This window comes from Mytilus californianus, unplaced genomic scaffold (assembly GCF_021869535.1).
Source record: "Mytilus californianus isolate M0D057914Y unplaced genomic scaffold, xbMytCali1.0.p SCAF_11, whole genome shotgun sequence".
Taxonomy (NCBI): domain Eukaryota; kingdom Metazoa; phylum Mollusca; class Bivalvia; order Mytilida; family Mytilidae; genus Mytilus; species Mytilus californianus.
In genome coordinates this window covers 69,114,401-69,141,336 of record NW_026262593.1, presented here as the reverse complement: position 1 = coordinate 69,141,336, position 26,936 = coordinate 69,114,401, and the positions used below count along the sequence as shown (strand labels likewise).

General features: G+C 32.1%; 1 protein-coding gene across 8 annotated transcripts in view; it reads left to right on the top strand.

Moving 5' to 3' along the window:
- Positions 1-26,936, top strand: part of LOC127720580 (microtubule-associated protein futsch-like) — a 338,813-nt gene that overhangs the window by 3,055 nt on the left and 308,822 nt on the right. For 7 of the 8 annotated variants that reach the window (XM_052227200.1, XM_052227201.1, XM_052227196.1 and 4 more), the window contains exons 2-4: positions 14,259-14,299; positions 23,019-25,098; positions 26,134-26,200. In XM_052227200.1, the coding sequence (XP_052083160.1) occupies positions 23,214-25,098; positions 26,134-26,200 (1,952 nt within the window). In that variant the 5' untranslated portion in view covers positions 14,259-14,299; positions 23,019-23,213. Of the gene's footprint in view, positions 1-14,258; positions 14,300-20,775; positions 20,881-23,018; positions 25,099-26,133; positions 26,201-26,936 lie in introns of those variants that run through there. The other variant, XM_052227195.1, reaches the window with a different exon arrangement.

The window sequence follows — 26,936 nt, the reverse complement described above, 5'->3', positions numbered from 1 at the left end:
CTTTTCCAATTTATATTTATTATTTCTGGTGAAAAATTAAAGACAGTACTTTGAATTATTCGATACTTTATTACCAAGAATGACAGCTATGTGGGATTAGTTTATACAATAAGTGAAATGTCCATAAGCCACTACTTTATATGTGCATATAATGACCTATAATGGTTTACTATTATAAATTGTTACTTGGATGGAGAGTTGTCTCATTGGCACTCATACCACATCTTCCTACAAATGTATATCTATATAGTAGCATTGCAGCTCAAATTGTATCAAATAAATAAAATTGAGAATAGAAATGGGAAATGTGTCAAAGAGACAACAACCCTACCAAAGAGCAGAAAACAGCCCAAGGCCACCAACGGGTCTTCACGGAGGCGGGCTTCAGCTGTCCCCTAAAGCATACTTTATTGACTTGTATTAAATATGATTCATATTTTAATTATCTGATTTAACTCAATATGCTCACATCAATGAAAATGTCTTATAAACATTTCTTTTGTATAATGGTTGTAAAGAAGTTACTGACATACTTGGTAGTGTTCTGAGCTATGAAGGACCTCTGAATTGAGAGTCCTTGCATGCTTTGAAACATCGTTCAAACCACTGTGGTCAACATTCCGGTCTCTTATTTCAGACTTTGCAAAATTGTTAATCAGCCACGTTTTTCTTCTTAGGCAGTATAAGAACCTTTTTGCAAATGAATATTCTTCATTCACATATTGTGCAATCGGGACAAGGTCTTGAGGTCAACATCATGTAGTAAACGATTAAATCTTGAAAGTTGGCAAGTACAGGTATGCCTGCTACATTTTGTACATAACAAGTTTGAAAAAAAGTAGGCATACATCGTAACTGCACTGATTTGAGCAACATTTTGTATAATTTCTTGAAATTGAAACCTGTTCAACATCTGTAGGATCAGTCATAAATATGTATATCTATAAGAACTGTTCATCATTTCTTCATTTCAACCAGAGGTATAAACCTGCAATACAAAAGATAGACATACATGTATTTACACTTGTATGCAAACACAAGTTCCTGAAATATTGCATCACAATTCTAAACATTTGACCTCATAATTAAAAAGTGATTGTTGCATCACATTAGAATAAAATTGAGAATGGAAATGGGGAATATGTCAAAGAGACAACAACCCGACCAAAGAGCAGAGGGTTATTTGGATATAATTCAGATAAATACCCTAAAGGATAAATATGTCTATTGGCAAAGGGTCATTTTCAGATAAATGGAAAGAATTACATCCGTCAGTTTAAAATAAAAACCTGTTTCCTTATTGGAATAAAATAAATAATTTCTTGGGGATACATGTTCCTGACATCAATGACATATAGAAGAGACAACTTTAGGTGTGTTCTCTTGAAAGATTTGCATGATGATTTTATTCAAATTTGCAAAAGAAGTCAAAGATTTTTACCCTTAACCTAAGTCAGGTGGTTAGAGTGCAATGTCAAAAATAGGTTGATCTTTGCTGTACATGTACCTTCTGGTAAGAAAGTTCAAACTCTCATGATTTCATTGAAAATGGAAGAGTACAAATTAATTTTTTTTTTTTCCTCAAAATCACCCCAAAAAAATTTAATAAAACATTAATACATGTACACCTTCAACACACTATCAAGAAATCTTTAATATTTACAAGTGCACATATATGTTTTAGTACGTCATGACAAAAAAACAGAAAGAAGTACATGTATCAATCATACAAACACCCACCCAATTTTTTTTGTGACTTCATTGAAATTTCAATAACTTATTCTTGATGTAAATTTTCAAAATTCATTGATCATGGTAAAATCCTCATTTTAAAAGAGAAGTTTTTTCAAACCTTTTAAACCATGTAAACTATTACCTAAAAATTCTAAAAATAAGATGTTATACATGTGTATATATAGTAGTTTGAAAAATAATGAGAGAGCCATAAGATATTTCAATAAATTATATGGCCATTAGTTGGAGTTGCCAATCTCCTGTATTCTGCATTTGTATGTCTCTGCTCCCGATTGTTAAGTCTTATATGTTGATGAATAAATAGGGAGGTAATATCAAAGATCCCTCGTCATGTTCATTTTCTCAGAGCAAAATCTCAAAATTTAGCACGTTGTCACTCAATAACTAAATCAGATTATTTTGTTCTTTCTGCCCAGAAATCAACAAAAAATGTTAAGGGTATGTAGTGAAAATCCAATTTCAATATGACTTACTGGTAATGTTTATAAAAACAAAATCCAAAGAAAATTTAAGATATAAGGCAAGCATAATGAGACAAGAAAAGAAAAGAAAAGAAAACCGAAAGACGTATGTCATATTAAAGTCATATTTTAGGTCCTTTTTTGTCATATACCTCTTCAACTGTTTCAGTTCTTAGACATCCTTGGCTTTTAAATGTTCATCTTTGAGCATTTCTAATGAAGGTTAAATCTGGAAATGGCTTCAGACATGTTAGATGCTTTAGACATGTTAGATGCTTTAGACATGTTAGATGCTTTAGACATGTTACATGCTTTAGACATGTTAGATGCTTTAGACATGTTAGATGCTTTAGACATGTTTGATGCTTTAGACATGTTAGATGCTTTAGACATGTTAGATGCTTTAGACATGTTAGATGCTTTAGACATTTAAGATGCTTTAGACATGTTAGATGCTTTAGACATGTTTGATGCTTTAGACATTTTAGATGCTTTAGACATGTTAGATGCTTTAGACATGTTAGATGCTTTAGACATGTTAGATGTTTTAGACATGTTAGATGCTTTAGACATGTTAGATGCTTTAGACATGTTAGATGCTTTAGACATGTTAGATGCTTTAGACATGTTAGATGCTTAAGTCATGTTAGATGCTTTAGAGATGTTAGATGCTTTAGACATGTTTGATGCTTTAGACATGTTAGATGCTTTAGACATGTTTGATGCTTTAGACATGTTAGATGCTTTAGACATGTTAGATGCTTTAGACATGTTAGATGCTTTAGATATGTTAGATGCTTTAGACATGTTTGATGCTTTAGACATGTTAGATGCTTTAGACATGTTTGATGCTTTAGACATGTTAGATGATTTAGACATGTTAGATGCTTTAGACATGTTTGATGCTTTAGACATGTTAGATGCTTTATACATGTTAGATGCTTTAGACATGTTTGATGCTTTAGACATGTTAGATGCTTTAGACATGTTAGATGTTTTAGACATGTTAGATGCTTTAGACATGTTAGATGCTTTAGAAATGTTACATGCTTTAGACATGTTAGATGCTTTAGACATGTTTGATGCTTTAGACATGTTAGATGCTTTAGACATGTTTGATGCTTTAGACATGTTAGATGCTTTAGACATGTTAGATGCTTGAACTTTACTAAGTGTTATTTTCATTTTTTATATGACTAATATACAGCATGTACAGTACTATACTATGTTTGTAATGTCACAGTGGATTAATTTTTGCTTTCATTTTGAACAGAACTATCAAAAGCACTTTTTGATGATACATGTATGTAAAATTTTACAAAAATATTAAAAAGGATCAATCTCATAATCAATTAGCATAATTCCAAATATTAATTTGATGGAAGCAATTAATACACTTATTATTAAAATCTGTGACATAGCCTATTTACTGTACCTTGACCTGAAGTGCTGTTATCAAGTAAGCAGTATTTAATCATTTTTATATGGCAACCCAGCATACCATTGATGTACACTTAAGGGAACTCTACCAAGACAAAATTTAGAAGGCATTGGTTCAGCAGTTCTTTATATATATATATTTACAAAATGTAGCAAGACATATAATTTGTTACAAGCATGATTATTTCTGGTTGTTTTCTTATGAACTGTAGATTTAAAATTGATAGTTGTTAAATTGGGTGACGCTTTCAAGTAATCAATTGTATTTACTGAACATTTGTTTACATAAAGATTTATGATGTGTTTATTTTGTAAATTTTATTTCATAAACATTACCAGCATGACCAGTACAATATTGTATTAGATCAACATTAGTAAAGAAATCTGAAAAGGAAAGGAATAGAAATCTAAATTTGTTTAAGACATCTACATTGTATTCATCATTGTTTGCCTTTATTTATTAAGTCTGCATTAACAGTTTCAGTATGTTGAAAAGGGAAAGGAGATGTGGTACATTGTACATTAATTTCCATATATTTCTAATTTCCTTTTTCGAATATATATGCCAATGGCAATTCAGTTGACAAAACAAAGCTAAATGGGTAGTTTGGAGTGCGTTTTGTGGGGGTTATAGTTATCATTTTATTTGGAGAATGCTCAGTGATTAACAGTGTTAAAAGGGTTATTTGGAGTGTACTCGGTGAGGGGCAGTACTATAAAGGTTATTGTGAATGTGCCAAAGAGGGAGAAGAATAAATAGTTTCAAGAATTTCTTTTTCTTATATTATATGATTATGTTATTAGTAACATATGAAAACAACTTGAATTATCATTAAACTTATTCTATAAATACTTATTGGAAATGATCACTATATTCAATAGACTTTCATTATCTACAACAATTGTAATTACATGTACATGCATTAAGTACTTAGAAAGTCACATTTAGTATAAAACATAGTCAATTAAAACAAGGAAATCACTCCTTTTGAACATGTAAGAAATTACTGTAAATGATCTCCAATCAGAGATCAAAGATCAATGAAGCATATATAATTATTTAGATTGATTTATGCTTATTACAGTACATATTGTAAGTTTCAGTGTAATGAATGACACTTGTGACAGGTAATGTCAGGTAACATTGTCAGATTTCACCTGGGGGAGTACATATTACATGTCCAGTGACACTCAATATTTTCATTTAAAAGGTATTGCAAGCAAAAATATAGTGTACATAGTGTATTGGCAGAGTCATGAGAGTCGTTTTACAACATTGTATTGTAACAATGAGAGACTTGTGTGTTGGGAAAGATACACAAAAATGAATAGGGGAAGTACATATTACATGTCCAGTGACAACATGTTATGCTGTGAATTTTGTACATTTTTAACAGGACTGTTCTTGTATATATGTTACTTTAATCAATTGACTGGTGCCACATGTTGAGCAAGATGTGCTTATCCTCCCAGAACACCTCAGATCACCACTGTTTTTGGTGGGGTGTTTGTTGCTCACTCTTTTGTGCTCTATGTCATGGTTTTATAGACTGTTGTTTATATAAAAATAAGAAGATGTGGTATGATTGCCAATGAGACAACTCTCCACAAGAGAACAAGTGACACAGACATAAACAACTATAGGTCACCGTACAGCCTTCAACAATGAGTAAAACCCATACTGCATAGTCAGCTATCTTTTTGTCTTTTTTTGCTATGCTTGGAGCTGTCAGTTTGTCTTCAACTGCTATTAGTTTGAATTCCCATTTAGAAGCTTCCTCCTCTTGTCAACAAAATCTGCATTTATAACTTTATATTCATTGTTTATTTGCATCCATTCTATACATGTGCTGCCTTCACTTGTTCAAGTATAGGGAAATTTTCATTTGCCTTTGGATGATAGCTTTTTAGAATGAAAGTAAATTGATAAGCATTATTTAGTGTGATCAAAATAGTGTCAAGAGTCAACTTTGTTTTTTTACTCCCCTTAACATTCTCTGTTATTATATATGTAAGATAAAGATAGCGATCTGATATAAGTTATGATAGATATTTTATCTATATCACATAGATTTACAAGATATTGTATATAATACACATAAATCTTCTCACACCTGTCACTACAAACTATTCCAAATATTTGTGTTTTTAAAATAGTTTTTAATGGTTAATGCAAAATTAAGAGGTGATGCAGATTACTTCTTCAGTATTTAAAACAATTGAAATTCAATATCTAGATCAGTATCACTTGTTTACAAAATTCAATATTTTGTAAAGCCTTTAATATTTTAACCAGCCCTCAGGCTATGATGGACACTCTTGATGTAATGATTTTTTTATGGTTCTTTTGGTGTTTCAAAGATCTACTGTACCAACAGCCTCTGATTAAAAGGTTTTCATATTAAGTAAATGATTGGTGAAGATTTGTTGGAGGATTTAAAGTCATATTTCCAGCCCCTTGAAATTAAAATTAATTTTCTTTAATTCACACCCTATCAGTTAAAGTTGGAAAACATTTGATTTTCGAATTGGAGGTCACTGTTATACCTTGTCATTGAAAACTTTAATAGATGGATAGATAAGACAAGATCTACAAATATGTCAACATTAACAAAATCATCAGTCGACTCCTTATAGGAGTTATTGCCCTTAAAGGACAATGTTTACAAAGTTTTTGTATTTTCCCTATTGTCTTGAAAACTAGATTAGATATATAGTGAATATGATCAGCAAGAGAAGATCTAGCTGCAAATAGGTCACGATAGATAAAATTGTCAGTTCTTTTCTTAAAGGATTTATTGACATTAAGTGACTATTTTTTGCCCTTTTTTTGTGATTTGGAAAAAAATCCATAGTGGATAGAGAGAAACTGTAAACAGAAAAAAAATCAGCAATACAAAATCAACATAAAAAAGATTTAAGTAAATGAATTCTATATTCTAGTCTACAATATTGAAGAGTGTCCATTGTTGAAGATGCACATAGACGAAGTTGATCAACACAGGATCTTTAAAGCTATAACTCATAAGATATGAGCCATAGGGACTTAGGGCCTTCACTTAGGTGATCGACACAGGCTCCTTAGAGCTATAACTCATAAGATATGAGCCATTAGGGACTTAGGGTCTTCACTTAGGTGATCAACACAGGCTCTTTAGAGCTATAACTCAGAAGATATGAGCCATTAGCGACTTAGGGTCTTCACCAAACTTAATATTTGACCTTGATAACACTGTCACCATTCCACCGTAGAACTTGTTACAAGATGAACTTGGAAACCATGATATATAGAGAGAAGTTAAATGCTGGAAAGTGTTTGTGACATCAATCAGCAACTTTGTTTATCATTTTCTTAATAGCTTTGACCCTTCCTCAGGGTAATAATCCTCATTGAGCATTCCAGTAATATCATAAGTAGACATACATTTGTATTTCAAAAATTATAAGTTGAAGGGACCTAAAGTCTACATCATCAGTTAGGGGTACTACTTGTACAAGTAATCTTTATTTACTTCAAGAAGTAAAAAAAATATACTTATATAAGTTAATTATAATGTTTGAATAATCTCCCCTTAATTTTCTCAAAAATTTACTTGTATAAGTAAATTTTTTTTACAATCCCACAAAAATTCTCAAGTTTTGAGATGTAAAAACATGCCTTTAATGATTTTTCCCAGGTTAGCTCATAATTTTTGATTACAGTTCAATGTTTCATCTCATTAATTCAACAAAGAAACTGATTGCCCAAAGATCTTAAGTATTTGTGCAAGGCCTTCAAAAATTGCCCCTTGGGGGGCTTGTAAATGAGCAGTGTTCTGTTAAAGATAACAGACAAATGAGATTTTCATTGTCCATGAAATTACACTAAATTAATAAGTAAAGACATCTGCAAAGGACAGACAATTTAAAATTCTATTAGAGCAAAGAAGTCCTAAGAATTCAAGAAAAGAAGATAGGATGACTTTTTTACTTATATAAGTAAAAAAATCTGAATGTCTAAGGGACATAACTAAGCCAAAAAATTATTTACCTATACAAGTAAATAAAATACACTTGTATAAGTATCCTACAAATTTACTTATATAAGTATATTTGTATTTACTTCTTCAAGTAAATAAAAATTACTTGTACAAGTAGTACCCCTGACTGATCATTGGCCTCCTTAACCTGTGACCATTGAAAAAAGTAAGAAAAGAAGAAAATGTTTTGGACTTCAAGCTGCAATTTGTGTGTTTTGACACAAAATCTAAAATAAACAAGCAACCATATAGTTTATGATTCAGTATGATACTTGTATGAGCTTAATATCTTAATCACCCATTTGTGTTTCTGAACATTAAAAGAACTCAAATTAAATATTTATACTTAAGTAGATTGATCAACTATCTGATATTGACTGCAGACTTTAACAAATATACAGTGATGTAAAACTCATTTCACACCATATGCACCTTGAATGCAGCTGTAGCACATAGTATTCATTCTGGCAATATTTATGACAGTCCAGAGACAGAAGAATTATCTGAATTATTTGTATTTTGGATGTTAAGAATGATGCATTATAAATACATCTTTAGTTCAACCAGAAACAAAAAAACAGATGGTGAACTTTTAACAGTGAACATTAATCTAAATAATCTGTAGATATTTATAATTGGGGATTAGATTAAACATATATGAAGCAAAAACAATACACAAATATTTCATGGCAGAAAATTGAATGTTGGTGAAGTTGTTTTATCTTAAGTAATGTTACGTAATGGCATAACCCTTATTTTGAATGATATCTTAACAATAAGTTCAGGTTGAATTGATGTAATATTAAGATTGACAGTTAAGAGATAATTGTTCATTGCATACAATAGTGTGCTATTGGATTAGATTGCTTGTGTTAATGTATTTTACAAGGTAAGATGGCTGGGGGTGAATTTTTAGGTTTTTATACGACCGCAAAAGAATTTTTGTGGTCGTATATTGGTATGACGTTGGCGTCGTCGTTGTCCGAAGACACATTACTTTTCGCACTCTAACTTTAGTTTAAGTGAATGGATCTCTGTGAAATTTTACCATAAGGTTCAATACCACAAAAGGAAGGTGGGGATTGATTTTGGGGGTTATGGTACCAACAGTTAAGGAATTAGGGGCCAAAAAGGGGCCAAAAATAAGCATTTTTTAGTTTCCAGACAATAACTCTGGAACGGTGTATGGATCTCTCTGAAATTATACTACAAGTTTCCATACCACAAAGGGATGGTTAGGATTTGCTTTGGGGGGTTATGGCTCAAACCGTTTAAGAATTAGGGGCAAAAAAGGGGGGAAAACAAGGTTGTCCTGGTTAATGGACAAATACTTTACTACAAAACATAATTTAAAGCAGTGTAAGGGAGATAAATCAAATACATCATTGAAATTATCTCCCTTACACTGCTTTTAAATTATGTATAAAGTAATGGTTAATGAACAATTAAGATAATTTAAAACAGTGTAAGGGAGGTAATCCAAATACAACATTTTGGTTACTTCCCTTACACTGCTTTTAAATTATGTTTAAAGAAATGCATATTTATAAAGGAAGACCAGTAAAAATATCTGCAAATGTTGCATCTTTTTTTTTACAAAAAAATCCATATGAAAGATTTGACACTATATTTTAAATTCTATTATAAAATTGATTAAGTAAGCACTATGGTAAATTTAAATGGGTAATTATGGTTGCAATTCCATTGGAAATTTGAATTGAGATTATGACCATATCTTGAGGGAAAGAATTTTTTGGGGGAAAAAAAGGGGGGGGGGGATAAAAAGAAATTGTGGGGGGTCAATTTTTTCTCATTTCAGATTTCAGAAATTAAAAAGAATTATTCTTCAAATATTATTTTTTTTTCAAATTTCAAATATTGAAAAATTTCAAGAAGTAATCTTTAATTGCACAGTATGGCGCATTAGATTTGTAAAATCTTTGACCACATTTATTTATTTGTTATGCTGAATCTAAACATGTATTTAGATTTTTGATTTTGGGCCCAGTTTTCAAGTTGGTCCAAATTGGGGTCCAAAATTTAACTATGTTTGATTTCAACAAAAATTGAATATATGGGGTTCTTTGATATGCTGAATCTAACCATGTATTTAGATTTTTTATTTGTGGACCCCGCTATCAAATTGGTTCATATTGAGGTCAAAAGGGTCCAAAATTAAACTTTGTTTGATTTCATCAAAAATTGAATTATTGGGGTTCTTTGATATGCCAAATCTAACCGTGTATTTAGATTTTTAATTTTGGGTCCTGTTTTTTAAATTGGTCTACATTAAGGTCCAAAGGGTCTAAAATTAAACTTAGTTTGATTTTAACAAAAATTGAATTCTTGGGGTACTTTGATATGCTGAATCTAAACATGTGTTTAGATTTTTGATTATGGGCCCAGTTTTCAAGTTGGTCCAAGTTGGGGTCCAAAATTAAACTTTGTTTGATTTCAACAAAAATTGAATATATATGGGGTTCTTTGATATGCTGAATCTAAACATGTATTTAGATTTTAGATTTCTGGTCCAGTTTTCAAGTTGGTCCAAATTGGGGTCCAAAATTAAACTTTGTTTGATTTCAACAAAAATTGAATATATGGGGTTCTTTGATATGCTGAATCTTACCATGTATTTAGATTTTTTATTTGTGGGCCCGCTATCAAATTGGTTCATATTGAGGTCAAAAGGGTCCAAAATTAAACTTTGTTTGATTTCATCAAAAATTGAATTATTGGGGTTCCTTGATATGCCAAATCTAACCGTGTTTTTAGATTTTTAATTTTGGGTCCCGTTTTTTAAATTGGTCTACATTAAGGTCCAAAGGGTCCAAAATTAAACTTAGTTTGATTTTAACAAAAATTGAATTCTTGGGGTACTTTGATATGCTGAATCTAAACATGTGTTTAGATTTTTGATTATGGGCCCAGTTTTCAAGTTGGTCCAAGTTGGGGTCCAAAATTAAAACTTTGTTTGATTTCAACAAAAATTGAATATATGGGGTTCTTTGATATGCTGAATCTAAACATGTATTTAGATTTTAGATTTTTGGTCCAGTTTTCAAGTTGGTCCAAATTGGGGTCCAAAATTAAACTTTGTTTGATTTCAACAAAAAATTGAATATATGGGGTTCTTTGATATGCTGAATCTTACCATGTATTTAGATTTTTTATTTGTGGGCCCGCTATCAAATTGGTTCATATTGAGGTCAAAAGGGTCCAAAATTAAACTTTGTTTGATTTCATCAAAAATTGAATTATTGGGGTTCTTTGATATGCCAAACCTAACCGTGTTTTTAGATTTTTAATTTTGGGTCCCGTTTTTTAAATTGGTCTACATTAAGGTCCAAAGGGTCCAAAATTAAACTTAGTTTGATTTTAACAAAAATTGAATTCTTGGGGTACCTTGATATGCTGAATCTAAACATGTGTTTAGATTTTTGATTATGGGACCAGTTTTCAAGTTGGTCCAAGTTAGGGTCCAAAATTAAACTTTTTTTTTTTGTTTGATTTCAACAAAAATTGAATATATGGGGTTCTTTGATATGCTGAATCTAACCATGTATTTTGATTTTGGACATTGGACCATGATAGGTAAATTAAAAAAATTAAAGTTCTTAGACCAGATTCTTTCTGTGTCAGAAACCTATGCTGTGTCAAATATTTAATCACAATCCAAATTCAGAGCTGTATCAAGCTTGAATGTTGTGCGGTCGTATCAAGCTGCGCCCAGCGAAGCATTTTATTAGTACCTTTTTTTTACGACCGCAAAAAATTTGCTTTCGTAAAATGCTATCACATCGTCGTCGTTGTCTGAAGACATTTGGTTTCCTGACAATAACTTTAGTTAAAGTGTATGGATCTCTATGAAATTTAATCAAAAGGTTCAATACCACAAAAGGAAGGTCGGGATTGTTTTTGGGGGGGTGATGGTCCCAACAGTTTTGGAATTAGGGGACAAAAAGAGATCCAAAACAAGCATTTTTCTAGTTTCAGGACAATAACTTGTGTATAAGTATTTTGATTGCTCTGAAATTGTACCACAAGGTTCAATACCACAAGTAGAAGGTTGGGATTCATTTTGGGGGTAATTGCCCAAACCGTTCAGGAATTAGGGGCCAAAAAGGGGCCAAATTTCTAGTTTTCAGACAATAACTTGTGTTTAAGTGTATGGATGTCTCTTAAATTGTACCATATTTTACAAAAAGGAAATTTTATTTTTTTTTTGGGGGGGGGGGGGGTCAATTTTTTTCCCCTCCAGATTTAAGAAATTATCAATTTTCCCAAAAAAAATTGGGGGTCACAATTTATTTTGCTAATTCTTTGTATATATAAAGGTATGAAAACAGATTTACAAAGTATTGTGCAACAGCACAGTGTATTGCACAACAGCAAGAAGTCTTCAATTGAATATAAATTCAAATCATATAACCAATTTCAAGTTCTTTAACTACATTTATTCTGTGTCAGAAACCTATAATGTGTCAAATTTTAATTACAATCCAAATTCAGACCTGTATCAAGCTTGAATACTGTGTCCATTTTTGCCCCAACTGTCAAGGGTTGGACCTCTGTGGTTGTATCCAGCTGTGTTCGGCGAAGCAGTTTATTTTTTTGTATTTTGTTTTTTTTTCTAATTTAAAAGAAAAGCTATTTTTCAAGGTAAGAAAATTACGTTTAGAAATATTCTATGAAAACTTTGATTCAAAGTTGAAATGTAAAAAACTTTAAAAAAAGCTTTAAAATCAATAAGTAAAAAAATAAAGGAATTGGCTTGATAAGGCCACTTTTTTGGCCCATAAATTATTCATGTTGTCACACATGTAGCAATATAAGTTTATCAAAACCGTCCCATACATGTAAAACAGAAAATACTATTGCAGACTTTTGAAGTTGAGATTCAGATTTTATTTTGACCATTAAAGTCAGGATGTCATGACCCTAAACAAACCCCCTCAGAGATATTGTTACCATGCATATGATGGGCATTTACACTCCTCTTTCTTGGAACCCTGGATCTACAGGGGAGGGGTATCCCTGGAAGGAGTGCACTGTTCATTGAATTTTCACACAAAATTCAAATCATATCTAAAATTCACAATTTTCACATTTTGAATAATTTATGACTTTGGTGTATAGAAGGAATTGTCTCCCGTATCTCAGATAGGATACATTTTATTTACACTGTTGATAAACATACATTTATACAGTTTTCTGCAGCATCCATGGTTCTGTAAGACTATGATACTTGATAAATATAAACAAATATGATGGACTGACTGTATGATTGATATAATTGCACCTCTTCTCCTTTATCTTGTATATGGGCCCATCTCATTGGTCTTATGATAGTTTGGTTGTCTCAAGTGTGGAGGTCTGGGGTTTTATCCCTCTCTTGTCCTTGACCTTTACATATCTTTAATATGACTGGGTCAAACTAGACTTTTGAATTGGTATTGTTGGTTCTCTACAAAGCAGGTCAGGAGTAAAATCAAAGATATGTTTTCTGGGCGTCTTGGTTGGATGACATGTCTTCCCGCAGGACTTTTACTTTTTGAGCATGTTAAAGATACAAATAGGCTCAATATGTTTAAAGCAGGGTATATGACTATGACACAGTATTGTCACTAACATTTTATCATCCCTATTTTCCCCTGAATGTTAAACAGACATTTATACAATGTAAATCATCATATATTGACCAAAAGATAATCTGTGAAAGAATATTAATTTTTTAGTCATAAAATTTTATTGTTAACTTGAAAACCACAACTGGCACAAGTTCAGAACACAGGGAAACAAATGTTTTGCATTGTGTTATAAAGTCTTATAACAGGAAGCAATACATTTTCCTCAAACTACAAAAGCTTCCAGCTATAGACATGATAGATAATTATAGAGCTCATACTTTTACATGATAGAAAATATTTTTTAATTTTAAAAAATGAATATGGCCTGGTAATTTTAAAAGAACTGAAATTATACAATTTTGCTCAAGACAGGATGATAATAATAATTTTGATAATTATTTAATTTGCTGTTCCATATATATAGTTATGGAACTTTATTTGTCAAAATATGCACACCTTGTATGAATTTTTTGTGTATTTATTTGGCAAGTCACTTCAATTTTTCTTTTATTTAATTATAATCTTTTGAAACTTTGCTACAATCTAAAAACCAGTAAAAGATACCCTTCTTTCAGTTTTACAAAAAAATGATTTGTTGTTTTTGAGTTATGTAATTTAATGATGATAATTTAGTGGATATATTTGTATTTTGGTCATGGCACAGCAGTTTGTTTAACATATTTAATATACGTTGTCTTATTCCTGCAGACAGGACTTTTCAATAGAAATTTATTCCATTGTAATTGTTACCCATTATCCAGATTAAAAAAAGTTACTGCTTTGGCCATGGGTCTTCATGCTTTCTTTTATAATTTCTTATTTCAAACTTTTCATCATTTGTGGTGTAGGTTAACATGGCCAGATTTTTACTATATACAATGTAATTAAATTAAAATGAAATGTACTTGAATCATGCATTGTTGTATTTAATAGATTTTTTTTGTGTTTTACAGATGTAGCTAATGTACTCTCATTGTGAAGGTCCTTAAACTTTGTAAGTATATTGAATTAGTATATATTTTTAAGTCAGACTGATATACTTTGTATCTTCCAAACAAGAAGTCTAAAATGTTAATGTTAAATAATAAACAGAGGTTATTAGAATCTGTTTATAGATTATTACAAAATATTGTAGTTCTAGATATAAACAGATAAAGGAGTGAGGTGAGACATGGTGATCAGCAAGCATCACTTATCCTCTGATTTCATATCATTGTTATAGAAACTAAAGGATGTATTAAATATATATATACTCCTTGCTATATACATTTATTATATCACAGGAAGAGAGTCTTCAGGAAATAGAACAGTTTCTTGTACTCTATCTATAGACCTTGTTCACTTTCTCCTTTAGTAACAGTACTGGTAGGTGTTGCAGGAAATTGAATAGACACGTCATGTACTGTTAAAGTACTAATTTTTAAGATATGCTTTTACATCTTTTGGTTATAGCTTATAAGAACGTGCATTTGTACATAACTTTATTTTTCCAAGTGGGATCTCTCTTTCCAGGGGAAAGATATATGGGTTCACATTATTTTTAGCCATATAAGCTGTTCAATTGTATAAGGAGGGTCTACAGGCTGAATGTTCTACAACTACTGTATGATACTAGCCTGTTAACACTGAAGTTGTGAGATGGAATCCCACACATGTTACTCATGTGTTCCAAGCTAATGTTAATTGACTAGGATTGTCAGTTTTTCTGTCGAAGGTTGTGGTTCTCACCGTGCATTCTGGTTTCCTCCACCAATAAAAGCTGAGCACCACGAAAAAAGCAAGTGTTGAAAGTGGGGTTAAACACCAATCAATCAATCAATCAATTAATCATTCAATCAGTTGTTTTCAAACAAATCTTACAATCATCATTCAAATGAACTGAAGCTAAAGAAAAGTCTTTAGAAGGAGACTTAAGACACCATCAGAGACCATCCCCCACCTCCTCACACTTTCACTTTTCCATGTTCAGTTAACCTTGAAATTAGGTATAAACCCTTCTACTGCATATCATAATGAACATGAGAACTAAATGTCAAGTTCATGTGACTGCAGCATAATTGTTAAGTACTATAATCCAAAATTAAATCTCATTAATGAACCAAGAAATCTAGGTCAAAAAGCTAATTTGTCATACATGTATATTGTAAAAAGTTCCCATCCTAATGAACACTTATACTAAGTTTCACAATGTGATGTGACCACAACTTCATGGGAAAGTACCTTAACCCAAAGCTTTAACCTGATCTGCATGATCTGTAAACCTCTGAATCTGAGTCAAAATCCTAATTTGGTAAAAAGTTGACATCAAAATGAACATAGTTGTCTGAATTGCTGTCATAACACATCTCCCGAGTTTTATAATGTGTACGAAGTATTAAATTGATATTACTTACTACAACTTCAGGATAAATTACCTTAAACCAAAACTTAAGATCTGAGGGTATTGTTGTGCAGAGATTTAAAAGCAGTCATCTATCTTTGTGCTGATATGTTGCATAACGCGTTGTGGGGGACATGGAAATACTGGCCGTTCGTCCGTCCGTCTGGTCTTGTTAGCACTCTCACAGGTACAATTCTTGCCAGATTTTTATAAAACTTATACTATAGGTTAATTTCAGCAATATCTCAAACAAGTTCTATTATGGTGGACAATCGACTTTTTAATGCCCCACCTAGGGGCATTATGTTTTTCGGTCAATGCATCCGTTCGTTATTCCGTTTGTCCGTCCGTCTGTCCCACTTCAGGTTAAAGTTTTGGTTAAAGTTTTTGGTCAAGGTAGTTTTTGATGAAGTTGAAGTCCAATCAACTTTGTATACATGTTCCAAATGATTGATTGATTGATTGATTGGTGTTTAACACCTCTATCAACACTATTGTGCTATTTCCTGGCGGTCAGTTTTTATTGGTGGAGGAAGCCGGAGAGAACTACTGACCTTCGGTAGGAAAACTGACAATCCTAGTCAATTAAGATTGGAGTCGAGTACACCTGCCCCGTGCGGGATTCGAACTCACAACCTCAGTGTTGACTGGCTAGTGATACAGTAGTTCGACTACTTTGACCACTGGGCCACTGAGGCCCCCTGTTCCCAATGATATGATCTTTTTAATTTTAATGCCAAATTAGAGTTTCAACCCCAATTTCACGGTCCACTGATCATAGAAACTGATAGTGCGAGTGGGCAGGTTAAATTTTTTGGTCAAGCTAGTTTTTTATGAAGTTGAAGTCCAATCAACTTGAAACTTAGTACATATGTTCCCTATGATATGATCTTTCTAATTTTAATGCCAAATTAGTGTTTTGACCCCAATTTCACTTTCCACTAAATATAGAAAATTATAGTGTGAGTGGGGCTTCTGTGTACTATGGACACATTCTTGTTTAAAAGAGTTATGCCCTTGGAAATATTAAATTTATGGAATATGGCTTTGTTAGCACTCTCAAGGGTACAATTCTTGCCAGATTTTTATACGACCGCAAAAAAAATGACGTTGGCGTCGTCGTCTGAAGACACATTGGTTTTCGCACTCTAACTTTAGTTTAAGTGAATGGACCTCTATGAAATTTTACCATAAGGTTCAATACCACAAAAAGAAGGTTGGGATTGATTTTGGGGGTTATGGTACCAACAGTTAAGGAATAAGGGGCCAAAAATAAGCATTTTTGTAACTTCCAGACATAACCTGTGTGTTAGTGTATGTATCTCTCTAAAATTGTACCTCAAGTTTCCATATCATAAAGGGAATGCTGGGATTGATTTTGGGGGTAATTGCCTCAAAATTTTAGGAATTAGGGGCCAAAAAAGGGGCAAAAAACAAGCATTTTTCTAGTTTCATGATAATAACTTGTGTGTAAGTGCATGGATCTTTCTGAAATTGTACTACAAGGTTCCATATCACAAAGGGAAAGCTGGAATTGAGTTTGGGGGTAATTGCCCAAAACGTTTAGGTATAAGGGGCCTAAAAGGGCCCAAAAAACGCATTTTCTAGTTTCCAGACAATAAATTGTGTTTAAGTGTATGGATATCTCTGAAATTGTACTGCAAGGTACCATACCACAAAGGGAAGGCTGGGATTGATTTTGGGGATAATTGCCTCAAAATTTTAGGAATTAGAGGCCAAAAAGGGGAAAAGAACAAACATTTTTCTAGTTTCAGGACAATAACTTGTGTGTAAGTGTATGGATCTTTATGAAATTGTACTACATGGTTCCATATCACAAAGGGAAAGCTGGGTTTGAGTTTGGGGGTAATTGCCCTAAACGTTTAGGAATTTGGGGCCAAAAAGGGGCCTTAAAACAAGCATTTTTCTAGAATCCAGACAATAACTTGTGTTCAAGGGTATGGATCTCTCTGAAATTGTCCTGCAAGGTACCATATCACAAAGGGAAAGCAGGAATTGAGTTTGGGGGTAATTGCCCAAAACGTTTAGGAATAAGGGGCCTAAAAGGGGCCAAAAAACAAGCATTTTTGTCGAGCCTTCGACTTTAATCGAAAAAGCGAGACATAGCGATCCTACATTCTGTCGGCGTCGGCGGCGGCGTCCACAAATATTCACTCTGTGGTTAAAGTTTTTGAAATTTTAATAACTTTCTTAAACTATCCTGGATTTCTACCAAACTTGGACAGAAGCTTGTTTATGATCATAAGATAGTATCCTGAAGTAAATTTTGTAAAAATAAAATTCCTGTTTTTCCGTATTTTACTTGTAAATAGACTTAGTTTTTCTGCCAGGAAATATTACATTCACTCCCTGGTTAAAGTTTTTAAAATTTTAATAACTTTCTTAAACTATCCTGGGTTTGTACCAAACTTTGACAGAAGCTGGTTTATGATCATAAGATAGTATCCAGAAGTAAATTTTGTAAAAATAAAATTCCATTTTTTCCGTATTTTACTTATAAATGGACTTAGTTTTTCTGCCAGGAAACAACACAATCACTCTGTGGTTAAAGTTTTTAAAATTTTAATAACTTTCTTATACTATTTTGGATTTGTACCAAACTTGGACAGAAGCTTGTTTATGATCAAAAGCTAGTATCTAGAAGGAAATTTTGTGAAAAAATAAATCCATTTTTTCCGTATTTTACTTTTAAATGGACTTAGATTTTCTGCCAAGAAACAACATATTCACTCTGTGGTTAAAGTTTTTAAAATTTTAATAACTTTCTTATACTATTTTGGATTTGTACCAAACTTGGACAGAAGCTTGTTTATGATCAAATGCTAGTATCTAGAAGGAAATTTTGTTTTCTTTCAGTTAACATTACATTCAGTCTGCAGTTAAAGTTTTTAAAAATTTATTAGATTCATAAACTATCCTGGATTTTTACCAAACTTGGACAGAAGCTTCTTACAATCAAAAGATAGTATCAAGAGGAATATTTTTATTGATTTACCTCCTCATTTTTGTTGAGCCTGCGATTAACAGGAAAAGTAGGCGAGATACTAGGTTCCGCGGAACCCTTACGAATTTTTGGACATTAACTCATGATTATTAGCCATGATTATGTATGTCATTTTCTATTTTAAGACTTTTATGATGTATTTAAATGGGTAATTATGGTTGCAAACTCCATTGGAAATTTGAATTGAGATTATGACCATATCTTGAGGGAAAGGATTTTTTTTGGGGGAAAAAGGGGGGGGGGGGGGGGGGGTTAAAAAGAAATTGTGGAGGGTCAATTTTTTCTCATTTCAGATTTCAAAAATTAAAAAGAAAAATTCTTCAAATATAATTTTTTGGCAAAAAAAGGTCGGGGGGGTCAATACCCAATAACATAGTGTATTGCACAAAAGCAAAAAAAAGAGGCGGTAAATTTTTTTTTTTTGTGGGGGAGGGGGGGTCAATTCGCAACAGCAAAGTGTATTGCACAAAAGCAAAAAATTGAATATAAATTCAAATCATATAACCAACTCTAAGTTCTTTGACTACAGTTATTCTGTGTCAGAAACCTATTATGTGTCATATATTTAATTACAATCCAAATTCAGACCTGTGTATCAAGTGCGAATATTGTGTCCATTTTTGCCCCAACTGCTCAGGGTTGGAGCTCTGTGGTCGTATCCAGCTCCGCTCGGCGAAGCAATTTATTTTTTTATAAATTTCTGATATGACATTGAGGAGTTATGGATCTTTATTCGTTGAAAAAGCGATTTTATCTGACATTAATTCATTTAACTGCAATACTCTCTTTACATGAAACACTCCAAACATCAAAATCTCAATATAACTCAAAAGAAGGCGATTCCAGTGGCAAGTTTGATATTGCTGAAATTCAATAAATTTTATTCCTTTAATCATGACAGATGCTCCTGAAGATCACTAATGTGTTTACATGGACCATGACATTAGTATGACTTCAAAATAATAAGTTGTCTGCACATTTGTTTTAATACTGCACTATAGATACATTGTAATGGACCTAATGGAAAAGCATTTTAGCCTCAAACATGGCTGATATCTTCCTTATATAGTATTTTACAGAAAATTTATGATTTATTTTAATTTAATTTATTTTATTCTAAAGATTTTTTCAACAGTTTTTTAGAGACAGTAGATCATGTGATAAAAGATTTGAAAGTCATTATAAAAGCAAAGTTCAAAAATGTATACATTTTATTAGTGAAAAGTTTCACATAAACCATTTGACTCCCACACATGCATGTAGATTGTTTAAACAAAGAGTCACTGTCTCACTCAAGAACTTTCACATGCACTCTTATGATCTGAATTTGATTCCTGGTGCATGTTCACCAAAGATAATTCAAGTATTGTTTATAAAGCTTTACTGTAAACAGTTTTATCTATGAAGTTTTAAATAACAGTAAGACCCAATCAAGTAACTTGAGGGCTGATTATGTTTTCATGCACTAAGATTTGCCTTCAGAACAATGAACTACTTATTTTGTTTTAAGCAAATTTTAAGTTACATTATTTGAACCTTAATTTTACTTTATGTTTATCATGAACATTTTTATGCCCCTGCCGTAGGGTGGGATGATATTCAGTATTAAAAAAAGTACAAGCATCAGGTTTTGATTGTTTGATTACCATGTAAACAAAATAAAAATAAAAAAAAGTCTTTCAGGATAAAATAATGTGAAATTATAAAGGTTAAACTTGTTGTCTAAAAAATTATCTTCCTTACCTCCCACTTAAATGAATACGAAATTTTTATACATTAAAATATTAAGAAGATGTGGTATGATTGACAATGAGACAACTGTCCACCAGTGTCTTAATATATTATTCTGTCGATCTAAACCAAAGGTTGAAATTAAATTCAGTTTTATACACATTTTAGTTCAACATATATTGTAAATTACACTATCAAATAATATGACAGACGGTCTTATTTACAATGAATCACTTTCTTTAAAGATAAAACAATAAAAGATTTCAAAGCTTAAGTTAATTTATTTTCGTCACTTTTTAACAAGAGTTAAGTTTGTAATGTACGGTAATCTGATGTCATACGGATATTGAATCTTAGGTTCTCATTATAGGAAGGATGTTAAGAGTTTCCTTTCCATAAAATGTTTATTTTGACTTGTAACAACTTTGTTTACTAAAAGGTAAGGACATTAAAATTTCAATATGATGGGTTGAAAAGGGGGCTATTATTTAAAAGTTAGAAAAAATCGAGACTGGATTCAAATACATTTGTATTGAGGCAGGATTAATTATTATGACATATACATCTGAAAATAACTATGATGGAAAATAGGTATCCTCTATTTAGTAGATTAATTGCTTTAAGCCAGAAAGAAAAGTGTTTATTAAATGAAAACTTTAACAAAGTTTTTTTTCTTCAAAATTTGTAAACTTATATAATATAAAAATAAGGGGATGTGGTATGATTGCAAATATGACAACTATCCACCAGAGACCTAAAGATGTAGATGTAATCAAACATCATACTGCCTTCAACATTGAGCAAGACACATACTGTATAGTAAGCTTTGAAATGCCTAACATTGGCATGACAAAATGTGAAACAATTTAAAAAAGAAAACCCAACAGCCTATATATATTCTATAACATCTTCTATGCTAAAACAAAATGGCAGACAGCAACAATTAAAGACCAAGGCTGAATTACAGGTTCTTGACTTCAAACAGGTATAGGTATATATGGCATGTGGCAGGGAAAAACATGCTTTTGAGTACTAAACCCCCTTCTTTTTTTGTCTCACCTGACCCTGACCTTTTCCAATCACTTAGCACAGTTGTCTGTTGTAGTCGTCATCCTTTAACATTTACAAAAATCTTCTGCTGTAAAATTACTGGTCCAAAGTCAAACTATATCAAACTTGGCCACAATCATCATTGGGGTATCTAGTTTTAAAAATGTACCATATGACTTGCCTGCCAAACAGCATGGCCCACATGGCTAAAAATAAAACATAGAAGAAAAAAAAGTTTTTTCTTTTATCTTGATAACCGCTATAGATGGAGAAAATCTGACAATGGCAACATATCCGGGGGATTTCCATTAGTTTTTCACACTTTTTTGCGTTTTGCCTTGTATTTTCAGAACTATAATAGATAGATTAAAGCGCAAAAATGATCAGTAAGACAAGATCTGCAGATAGGTCAACATAGACAAAATTTTCAGTAGTCTTCTTGTAGGAATTATTGCTCTTAAATGATGAATTTGTTTTACCCTTTCTTGTTTTTGGGCAAAACAAAAGAAGATGTAGAGAAACTATAACCAGAAAAAATGATCAGCGATACAAGATCAACAAAAAAGATTTTAGTCATGATTTATATTCTAGTCTACAATGTTAGAGAGTGTTCATTGTTGAAGATGCACTTAGACATAGGTGAGCAACACAGCCTCTTTAGAGTTTTTAGTTTTACACAATTCATCTTAATTCCATGCAGTCTACTTCTTGAAAAAACTAAAATTATGGACAGCAGAGTCATAAATGAACCAGATAAAGCTAGAGAAGAGATTGTAACCATGCTTACTAACAGGCATTTGTCCCTATCTAGATGAAAGCACAATTCCATTGAAATTTTGGTGTTTTTGTATTTTTTTGTACAAAGAAAGTGAGAAAAAAAATTTAACGACACATACCAAAGATGTTAATTTCAGAAATACAACTGATGGATAAGTATTTCAACTTCTGTAGATAAGAGACAAAACAAAAAGCAAGTGTCTGATCAGTTGAGCATGACATGACTATCATGGCAGGATTCAAGTTTTACTATCATTACTGATGTTTTTTTTTCTATGTTACAAATCTGTTCAGTTAACATCTGCATTAGATAGGTTCATTTTCTTGGTTAATTTAAAGAAATTATATACTTGTGATGTGTACTTTACATTATTAAATGTGATTACTCAACCTTATCTGTTTTAGTATCATTGTTTAAGTTAATTCAATTCCAATTACAAATTGTAGTCATCAAAATTATTTTACTTCACATATAAATTTTAATGATGGATTAATAAAACACAAAATAATATATAACCTTCATCTAGTTGAGCAGAATTTGTACCCAAAATTTTCTTAGAAGTTTATTCAAATATTAATTCATTTGGTGCTTACATGTTAACTTTCAGTTACTTTGTGCCCAGGTTTTAAAAAAATTTAAAATAGCAAAATCATTGTGTGTTAAAAATTCAGATATGGTGTTGCATATTTTTCAGAAATAACTATAAATAACATTTATACAATTTGTAACATTACACCTTTTTTTTCCAGATAAGAAAAATCTCAATATTTCCTGGTGTAACATAAGACATGCAGACAATGAATAAAGGAAAGATTTCAAGAGCTTTTGACCCCAGTAGTCATGTGACCTAGTAATACAGATGAGATACTCTAATTATGTGACGTTTAGTTATTATCAAAATTTCATTTAGATGATAGTGCAATAAATAGTTTAGAAAAACTACAATGGAAAATTTAGATTCAAAATCGACAAATACAGAAAGAAGAGAGGATGCTAAAACAGGAATTAGGTATAGAATGACCAAAACAAAACCAGCCAATTTTAGCGATCTGAAAGCTAAATTTGACTCTACGGGTGGTGTGAATGCCACAAATATAATGAACACAAAAATCTCGACCACCACTACAAGTAAACAAGAATTACAGACAACACAGCGTTTCCAAAGAAATTCAGCTTTAAGAGCATCTAAAGAAAAATCAGATGATGAATTGAAAGATTTGTTGTTACATACCAAATTTACAATAGGTGCTGAAGGTGAAACAGTTGAGCCAAAGATGGCAGTTTCCAAGGTTTTCCGTGGAAGTGGGAACAATGTTTGTCAGGCAACAGTCGAAAATAAACTTCAGAGGCATGATTCTGGTGAAATGTCTTTAGCACCATCAAATAAGAATGCTGCCATGTCAATACTAAGTACAAATTTAGCTTTAGCAAGAATTCGGCCAGGTTCTGGTGGTAAGAAAGATGACAATGTGCCTAGTAATATACAACAAAGTTTTAATGTTTTTTCCAAAAACTCTAAAAGCAGTGTCACTTCCACAAGTTCCCACCGGGAGACAAATATATCAGGAACAAAAACAGAGTCTCGGTCTTATACTAGCAAATATTCATCTACTTCCTCACAAAGTGTTGTTCCCAAGGAACCTGGATTAAGCTTTTCAAAAGATACATCAGAATCGGGTCATGATAAATTAAGTCGGAATAATTCCTCTGGTTCTGACTTGTCAGACACGAGGTCAAACATATCTAGGAATAATAGTTTTAACAAAATCAGTGCCAATTCTAAACCACGTCCTTTCAGTCCAAATACAAAAAAAAATTCAGAAACAAGTGTGACACAGATAGTTCAAAAACAAAGAAGTCTGACAAGGACTTCTTCCGCAGGTTCTGAAGATGCACGCCCTGAATGGCTCAAGAAAAGGGAGGTGTTGGTTTCTAATTTTCAAACTCGTTTAAAACACAAACCAGTAGAAACCAAAACGGAAACAAAGACATCATCTTCAGAACTTCATTCCAAAGTAAAGGAAATAAAATCTGAAGGAGACAAATTTCCTTCAAGTGGCATTTCCAAACAGAAAAAACTAACTAGAACACTTGATGTTGATGGATGTGTGAGAAAACATAAAGATTCTTCCTCTCCAGAGCCTCAGTCTCCAAGAGGCTATCAGTCACCAAGGGGAACTAACTCTCCAACAGGGAGCATGTCCCCAAAAGGTGTTCAATCACCAAGAGGAAGCTTGAGTCCAAGAGACAGTACAGCTTCAGAACTTGATGAATTCAATGAAATTCGTAAAAATATTTTCAAAAGGCGGGAGAGTAATAAGGATATGAACTTTGACCGAAGCCATTCTGTGGAGACAACAAAACATGTAGAATATCAATCTAAAAAAATGACAGCAGATTATTTCAAAAAATTAAAAAGTGACTTTGAACATATAGCTGCTGAGTCTGATGCAAAACAGGGCAGGAAACCAAAGCTTCAAAATGTGAAGACCAGTAGAACATTTGAAGAACAAAAACATTCATTTGAATCACAGATGTCACCTTCTTCACCAAAGTCTAAACTACAGACTTTGAAACGTTTACAGGAACAAGGTCAAATACCAAATGTCAGGGCTGTTTCTTCTGCTTTAAATTTAGACTTTGGAAGACCAAGAGCTGCTAGTACAGGTAGTATTACTGCTGATTTATATACTGATAATATTTATGAGGCCATGGGTGAAGAATATCATGACTTTGAAGGATTTGAGAAGTATGAACCAAAGGCTTGGCCAGACACAGATAGTACCAGCTCTGATAATGAAGGGATTTATGACTATATAAAAGATACAGGTATACACTTTAGATAATATCAGTAGTCATCCTATTATTCATTTTATAAGCTCTTCAGCAATAGAATGCAATTAATTTCATTTAATACTTTATTCATTAAAAGAGGATTGATGACAACCAGTGACTGTTTGTGGGTCTCCTCCCCAAATAATTAGGAATGGTAGTCTGAAAGAGTGTATACATGTTCTGAAGATGTCACTTTTGTTATTTCAGAGAAAAATTTTGAATGATAGGAAATGTTTATTTATTTGCATGTCAGAATCACATGGTAACAAGTGTTTGCATATTATCTGGTGTTTTCACTGTTCTTTGGTCTTGTAAATAGATATGGCCTTAAGCATGTTAAGATAACAATGCAGTAATTTCCTTTCTACGGTGTTCTAGATGACCACTGTTATGGATGGTCCCTTTTTTTGCCACAGAGAGTATAACTCTCCTGGCATAAAGATATCATTTATGTAGTGAATTGGTCAGATGAGGAAACTTTTTCTCAATTGTTATCTGCAATTTTGGTTTTATCAATGAAATTCATGTAAACATTACAAAATATTATGGAAATATGGCCTTTAGCATGACAATGTACATGTACATGTAAATAAAAACCAGATGTTTAGTTTTCACTTGGAATGATTTATGAAGGGATGTAAAGATATCATCGCGGTTGGAACTTATCTTCTTCAATTCCGACAGTTATTTGGAATGAGTGTAGGTGTTAGAGTACGGCCATAATAGTCTGAGGTTACATGTATGTGAAATTTGAAAATTTAAGTGCACTTTGTAAATTTGAAAATTGATGAAATGAATACATATATGTTATTATTATCAATTCAACCAATAACATGAGAAAGTGTATGTAAACTATATGGACCACCAGCTGCAGATCAATTTAGGACGAGTGGAATAATTTTTCTTAAAAATATAGCATATGTGTACAAATCAAGGAAAACTTGTGCTGTGGACAACTTACAAACTTGACTATATAGTGGATAATTTATATTTTCATATTTAAGTGGAAAGTTTCTATTCCATTTACAGATCCAAAAGGAAAAGTTGAGAAAAAAGTACAATCTAAAACACCAGCAAGAAGATATGGTCAGAAAAGGTTTGTATTTATTTACAATAAAAAATTGTTTGATCAAGTATGAACTAACAGTCAACTGATATCCTTGTCTGTTTGCACTTAATGAATTAAAGGTACAGTTAACATGGTATAAGAACAAACGAAGAAGCTTCTGAAGTACAAATAGACATGTATGCATTTTTAAATTGGATTTTTCTAATTCATGTGTTAGTAAAAACTCTATGCTGGGTAATTTTTCTCTTTAAGGGAGAAGGAACATATGGCATATCATGACATAAAATCCCTGCACACACTCAACAGAATCTGAACTAAGGAATTGTATTTTTATTGCTATTCTTCATCTCAAGGCTATGTCTCAGTGAGGCCTTTGACCTCACTGTAAGTTCAAGATGGCCCATACCACCAATATGATCTGAAATGTTTGCTAGATGTGGATAACACTACAACTTTACATTGACACATATACAGGGTAGTACTGGCATACTAGATCTAACTGTCATAATTCGGTTATGCCCTATAATGAGAATATGTAGCTCAGGGAACTACTAGACTGGTTAACCATAGTAGTTTGTTTACTACATAGTCTTGTAAAAACATTCCAAGTGTTGCCCAGAAGCATAACTGTCTTGACAAGAAAAAAATATGTGATCTGATTTGGTAAATTTCTTTCATTTGATTTAAAAGTTTAAAACCATATATATATATATATATATATATATATATAAGTGCCTATAAAAAGCAGCACATGACATACAAA